At 25.4% G+C, this 7,411-nt stretch overlaps 1 protein-coding gene across 1 annotated transcript; it reads left to right on the top strand.

Moving 5' to 3' along the window:
* Positions 1 to 3,306: 3,306 nt before the first annotated feature.
* LOC119684316 (proton-coupled folate transporter-like) lies at positions 3,307 to 5,996 on the top strand (the record flags this gene model as incomplete). The annotated part of the gene is given in 8 exon segments (XM_038098334.1): positions 3,307 to 3,457; positions 3,523 to 3,706; positions 3,792 to 3,978; positions 4,038 to 4,173; positions 4,232 to 4,368; positions 5,298 to 5,487; positions 5,564 to 5,720; positions 5,788 to 5,996. Coding segments are annotated over 8 exon segments (1,164 nt in total). The 3' UTR covers positions 5,852 to 5,996.
* Between the last annotated feature and the right edge of the window lie 1,415 nt (positions 5,997 to 7,411).

Genomic DNA, 7,411 nt, shown 5'->3' with positions numbered 1-7,411 from the left:
AAATTAATACAAAATTAATTATTTGTTTATATCTAAATGATTAATATTCGTGCATGACTGCTATAACACATACCATACTATATAAAATATTGCTACAATATTTTATTACTGCTTTTGTCATTATATTAATAATTAATTTCTGTGATTCACAATTTTTAATTTATTTATTTTTTTTGTTTTTTCCAATTGAAATAAATAATTCGTGGCATGGAATATTTTTTAAGTAATTAAGATGAAGCAAAAAGTCATAGTTTTGAATTAAAAACCAAGTATTGCTTAATTTGTTTCTATAATACAGAATAGTTAGAATTTGTTTTTTGATTATTTTGTGTACAACTCAAGAACTCAAATTAATTTAAAAAATTATTTAAATTTATAGAAATTTCATTCATAAAGCATTTTATAGAAATTTCTCACAGACTAATAGACATACATATGTATATATATATTAAATGCTTTCATTGTTCTTTATCTTCTCTCTCTCTATATCATAAGTCCTCAAAGTCATTTCTTTGAGAGCATTTTCGACGATTAATTAAATCGTGTTAAAATTTTTTACAAATTATAGCTCTAAGGGTTTGTTAAATATTTTTAATATATTATTAAAAAAAAAGATTTTTAAAAGTACTAAATATATTGTACAAAAATATTTATTATTCAAAGAGTAGTAAATATAGAAAAAAACATATTAATAATGTTTCGAGTTACTTAATATTTTCATATTTTCACTATTTATATTCTATTATGTAGGGTTTTCTTTTGTTAGAAATTCTTTTAAATTTAGTCTAACCAATATAAATGATAAATTATAACGAAATCTTCATTTAGCAGCTACTCCTCGTTTATGGTCAAGTACCGTTAACATATTCTGTCAGTTAAATAGATTTTCTTAGCTACTCCAAAACTATTCAGACTTATTCAAAAGCAACAATAAATCTTAAAATAATATTATCTTGAACGTTCTTGTTGTTGTAACCCGCAAAGATCTATCCAACAGACAACATAAAAGTAATTACAAATCCGTTTATATTGGTAAGAATGTGGTTAACTGATTGTAGACTTAGATTATAGAACTTAGGGAAATATGAGTAAAATGGTTTAAAAATGGAAGAATATCAAATTTTATACACACTTTATTTTAATTATAGGCGAATAATACTCAATACCATCAAAATCTACTGTCAATTAAATGACAATATAAACTTAAAAGTCTTATAAAAAATCAAATCCCATGGAAGTTATAGTAGTATCAGACTTTGGACCATACTCTGCATATCGTATAGGTTTAATACAATAACGACTACGTTATTATGGACACTAAGTGATTAATCTTAGATTAACAGTACAATATTGTTTTTGTTTTTGTATTTTTTTAAACTAATTATTGTTCTAATTAGATTCCGTAGTTTCATTGTTCTTACAAAGTAAGAACTTTATTTGCGCTTTGAAATGTGAATATATTAATTTATGCATATTTATATTTTTTTCACATATTTCTTATCAACAGAATAAACAAATAGTCTTTGTAGTTTTCCTTATATATAAAATAGATGTAATGTGACTATTGTCTAAAACTTTAAATTGTATAAAATAGCATTTTATTTAATAGATATTTATTTATATGAAATATGATATAAAGGGTGTTTTTTAAGAGGTATAATTAGATAAATATTATATATTAGATATTAGATAATATTAGATAATTACAATATGACCTTATAATATGGCAAATGATTTCAAGCATATGGCTGCAATAAGGGTTGTCATTATCTAGTATATAATTTTATGCAATTATTGATCATTTAAAATTTCAAGCATATTTTTCATATATTAATATCTAAATGTTCATATTTTTGAGATTTTATTCAGCAAAAAACTTTATTTAGATTATTTAAAATTATTTAGAATGTAAGATTGTGATGTTTAGGCGTATGGCCGCAACGAAAGCATTTTAAGAACCATGCCATGGATGTCTAATTTTTTTTCACTTGAAACTATGAATCATTTAAGACTATGAATTCTGAAATCATAACTGCCTTGTCGGCATGGACCAATAATCTCAAGTATCTCCACATAAAATAGTTTTCGTTATGATCAATTAGTATCTTTCTCGACATTATTTTTGTTAGAGACCCATCTTTCACCCCTCTTTTCAAGTATGTGTATTATTATTAAAATTTTTTACCGCTTAATTTCATATATTAATATAATCGTTGCTATACATTTTTATTGTTATAATTTTTTAGTTACCTATACTCCTGTAAATAAACTGTTTTTCACTTTTTTCAATTACTTCAATATGTTTTTCTGTTAATGAACTTTAATATTTAATATTATAAGTATATTAATCATTTATTCTTAAATATAGTACCAACTGTTTATCTTAACAATGACAGACAATTATGAACCAGACAATATGTGTATATAAAGTATCTTAAATGAATATTCATATCATTACTCATTTGCACATATGGAATCTTCAATATTATTCATAATTTTATTTCTATATTTATTTAAATAACCCTTCACCAAATATTTACATATTACAATACATATTCTATAAAAGTAACAGACTGGATAAAGAATATCTACTATTGCACCTCTAAAAATGTATTCCTTATATGATTATAAAGCTTATTAATCAGCCTAGTCTCTAACACGGATTCATTAGTACCTGAGCTAAGGCATTTCTGTTCTTGTAGCCCACAGAGATCTATCAAGCAGAAAACATAAAATCAATTACACAGACATGGTATAATAAAAAAGAAAGGGATTGTTTAGGCATAAAAATGGATTGTGGATCAATTAATGAACTTACCCTATCCAGGTAGTCAGATTACTTACCAAAACTAATTTTAATTATCACCTCGGAAGTTTGAGATATCAAATCATATTTCTGCAAATTACTATTAGGTGCCAATTTCTATTTGCTGTTAGACAAAGGAAACTTATTAATCATATTAGTCTCTTACGAGCATTCACTAGTACCTGAGCTAGGGCATTTTTGTTGTAATAACCCGCAGAGATCTATCAAACACCAAAAAAAAAGCAATTACACAGACATGGTGTAGGATGTAGGTACGTGAAAGTAGGGTGAGAAAGGAGAGGATTATTTAGGAGTAAGAACAGATTGGGGATGGGATTCAAATTGCAGTCAACCAGGGTCAATGCAAAGAAATCTAACCATTGTTAAGATATTCGAGAAACTCGATTTAAGTATCTCTCATCAAATTTGTCGACTAATATATTATCTATCTATCTAATCTATCTGTATATCTATATTATATATTTTAAATTTTTTTTAAGCGCATAGAAACTGAAGTTCAACCTTATGTAGCACGAATTCTTATGGCCCGTTCTCTACTAGAAAGCATAATACCAGCATTTGTGAGTTTATTTATTGGTCCTTGGTCAGATAAATTTGGAAGGCGACCAATAATTTTAACAACATTCACAGGTAAACATTATTGTTATTATTACATTATAAATACTACAAAAAGTAAATTATAAAACCATTTTCAGGTTACTTCTCCGGGTTTGTGATACTGACTACCCTTGCGTTTTTATCGACTAAAGTTGTGATATCTCCATGGTTATTTTTACTATCATCCGTACCATCTGTATTAAGTGGTGGTACTTGCGCGCTCATAACTGGTATTTATTGTTACATATCCGATGTTGCGAAACCAAAAGTAAGAGCAGTACGGTAAGTATCAGATTATACCATATTATATTATACCATATTTGTAAAAAAAGAATTTATTAATTATGATTGAAATTTATATTTATAGTATGGTTCTTAATGAGGCTTCACTTTGCGCTGGCATGATGATTGGTAATGTAGCCAGTGGCTATATATATGGCGCTACCAATGTGGTAACAGTTTTCTTTATATCAGCCATATTTATGGTGTTAGCATTACTTTATGTCTATATTTTCGTGGTGGAAAGTCTTACTGTAGAACAGATACACCCTGGCGTAAGTTTTTTAAATTTTATTTAATTATTATTATTTAAATGTTGTTTTTGACATTGCAGTCTAAAATACGTCAATTTTTCCGTTTCGATTTGGTGAAAGATCTTGTACGTACTTGCTTCGAAAGACGACCAAGCTATGATCGTGCAATTATTTGGTTAACAATGATGTCTTTGACAATAGCCATATTTACTATGGGCAAGTTAAACTATAAAAGAGTTGATGTTAAAAATATATAATTATTATTATTTTACAGAGGGTGACAATAATGTTACATATCTTTTTGTGCGGAAGAAGTTTGATTGGACTCTGAAAGACTACAGTTTATTTAGTGCTGCTCGCATTGTAGTCCAAATTGTAGGCAGTATTTTTGCCATGATATTTTTAAAAAGGGTAAATATTATACATTATTTTTATGTCATATAGAAAAGTATATAATGTACAACCTACGTTTTATATTATATATAACATTCTATTTAGAAAACAATCTGCATTGATATTAGTATATACCGCAAGGTGTTATATATTACATAGATTTATGATCATGCAGATACCACTATATTCATTTGATTGCGATGTTGTAATGCTCGCAACTCGCTATCTGTACTGTCAACGTAAGTAGGTGAGGTGGAATTAAAATCGAATCCTTCTTAATAAGCTAAGAAAACCATTTTGATTTCAAATTGCTCTTTATTGTTTGTATAAAGTTGGGCATATTAGAACCAACCGGACGCATTAATAAATGCAAGTATGCAGCCAATAACAATGCTAGAAATATCACCAAGTGTACTAAAGAAGAGGGCGCCTAAAACTTAGGACTGGTTCTGGCCAAATCTGATCATAAACACTTCAGTTGGTCCGATGTCTTCTCCTTGAACGCCGGTGGACATATTTTACAGAAGATTCGACATGTCAGGCACGAATAGTTATTAGGTTTAAATTTTGTCTGTGAATATAAATATATATCTGTTAGTGAAAAACTGAAAATGTTGGAAAAATCTAATCAAAACCTATCCGGTAAAAACGCTGTATTAAGACCTGATATCTCTTCTGCACAGCTCAAGAAGTCTTTGTATCCTCTTGTATCCTCTTGATACCAGAATGTTTATTACTTAGTTATATTAAAAATAGTTTGAAAAGAGTTTCTTTATCAAGTACACAAAATATTTAAAAATAGTGCAGAAACTAATGAGGAAATAAATAATAATAGGAGGATAATAAGAGGAAATTTAAAGGGGCTCATCCCATTTGTATTCAGTGCTTTTATAATGCGTTATAAAATCAAGTAATTTTTTCTCATCTAAAAATGTTTATATTTTAAGGTATTGAAGTTCTCTATAATTACTATGACGATGATTTCTTTGGCTTGCTGTGTGCTTGAAAGTACAGTACGTGCCACTGCAATCGTTTGGTGGGAAATGTACTTAGGCCTGAGTTTAGGTTTTATGCGCGGCATAATGGGTCCTATGTCTCGTGCGATTTTATCACATGTTGCACCAGCAACTGAAGTTGGTAAGTGCTCTTATATTATTCTTTAGTTAAAAAAATTATTTTTTAGTTAAAAAATTATTAATTAATTTTTTTAAAGGTAAAATATATGCTTTAACAACATCTCTGGAGTGCGTATCACCACTTGGTGCAGCTCCTCTATATACTTTAGTATATAATTTAACGCTATCATATTATCCTGGAGCATTTAACTTTATAAGTGCTGGACTTTATCTACTATGCTTTACATTAATATCGTAAGTTATTACTCACACGAGTTTTTTTTGTAATCTTCATATATCAATAAATAAATTTTATTTAAAGCACAATTTATGGCATACAAAAATCGATGGGTAGTACTGCTGCTTATGAGGCTATCGGAAGTTAGTCACAATTTTAGATACATTTTAATCAGGATTAAATTTTAGAAACATTTTATCGTATCAAAGTGATCTTTCTTTATGACTATAGTATTTGTATAATGAAATTTATAAATCTATTAAATGTATATTTAAAATAAGATAATTTAAATATTTTTGGAGAATTTGTAAATTATGTGTGATTGTAAATAGATTTTTAATTATTTAACCAATTGTAACACAAATTGTAATTATTACTTTACGTTATTAAATAATAGTTAAATTTATGAGCTTTAAATATTCAGGAATATACAAAAAGAAATATTATAGTAAAAAAATAGTTAATAATTAAAAAAAAATAAAATTAATTAATTAATATAAAAATATGGTTTCTTTTTATTGCTATTATTTTTTTATAATATTTATATATGGGTTTATTGGGCTATTTAACAAAACGCAAATTTATAATTTATATTTATATTTTTATATTTATATTTATATTTATATTTATATTTATATTTATATTTATATTTATATTTATATTTATATTTATATTTATATTTAATTTATATGTAATTTTATTAATTTTATATTTATATTAAGTTAATTTATATTTAATTTAATTTTATTAATATTATTTTATAATTATAATTTTATTTATAATTTTTTAATTTTTAATATTAATATTTATATTTATATAATATTTATATTTATGATTATATTTATATTTATATTTATAATTTATATTAATTTAATATTATTTTATTATATTTATATTTTTATCCGTTATTATTCAAGGAATTTTATTTATTATATTATTTCTATAAATGTTTAATATGTTTTAACATATAATAAGTTAATAATAATAATTTATATTTGGTTGAGAGGTTTCGAGTGGCATATTTAGTCATTCAATTAATTAAAATAATATAATAAATTTAATTTTTGTTGTTGTAGCTCACTACTTTTCGAAACCTCTCTATGAAATTGTTTTTTTATAGATAACAATTTTATATATAACGGTTATATATAATTGTTTTAAAAAATGTTGACTTAATTTATGGTAAAAGTAGAAATGCTGTCTCTAAAACATACGGTCAGATATGTTCTAATATAACGTAATTTATTTACAATAATTTTTTTTAAATCCTGTTGACTTTAAAAAAATCTCACCATTTTCACCATTAACAGTGATGGAATTCATATAGACTGAAGATCCGTTATGATACCTTTTTAGCTCCTTCTAGCGAACCCAAATATTTTTCAATAGAAACCAATAGTTAGAAACAATATTTGAATTAGCCTTTAAATCGAAAAGACTTTTAACTATATATTTTAACTATATATATATATATATATAACTAAATATATAAAAACAAATTATTTCTAATACACATTCATAAGAGTTGCGTTTACGATTGATATGGAAATATCGTAGGAGTATGTAATTAAAAAAGTTAATTAATTCTAAAAGTTAATTAATTTACTTTTTATCGAAATATTTACGTACAACAAATGAATCATTGATGTTCTCGCGTACGTATTTTCCTAAGATATTTTTAAGTTTTCGGGTTTCTAAATAAAAGCTA

Source organism: Teleopsis dalmanni, chromosome 2 (assembly GCF_002237135.1).
Source record: "Teleopsis dalmanni isolate 2A chromosome 2, ASM223713v2, whole genome shotgun sequence".
NCBI lineage: Eukaryota > Metazoa > Arthropoda > Insecta > Diptera > Diopsidae > Teleopsis > Teleopsis dalmanni.
Note: the sequence above shows the minus strand (reverse complement) of the source record. Positions and strands in the feature narration are given on the sequence as shown.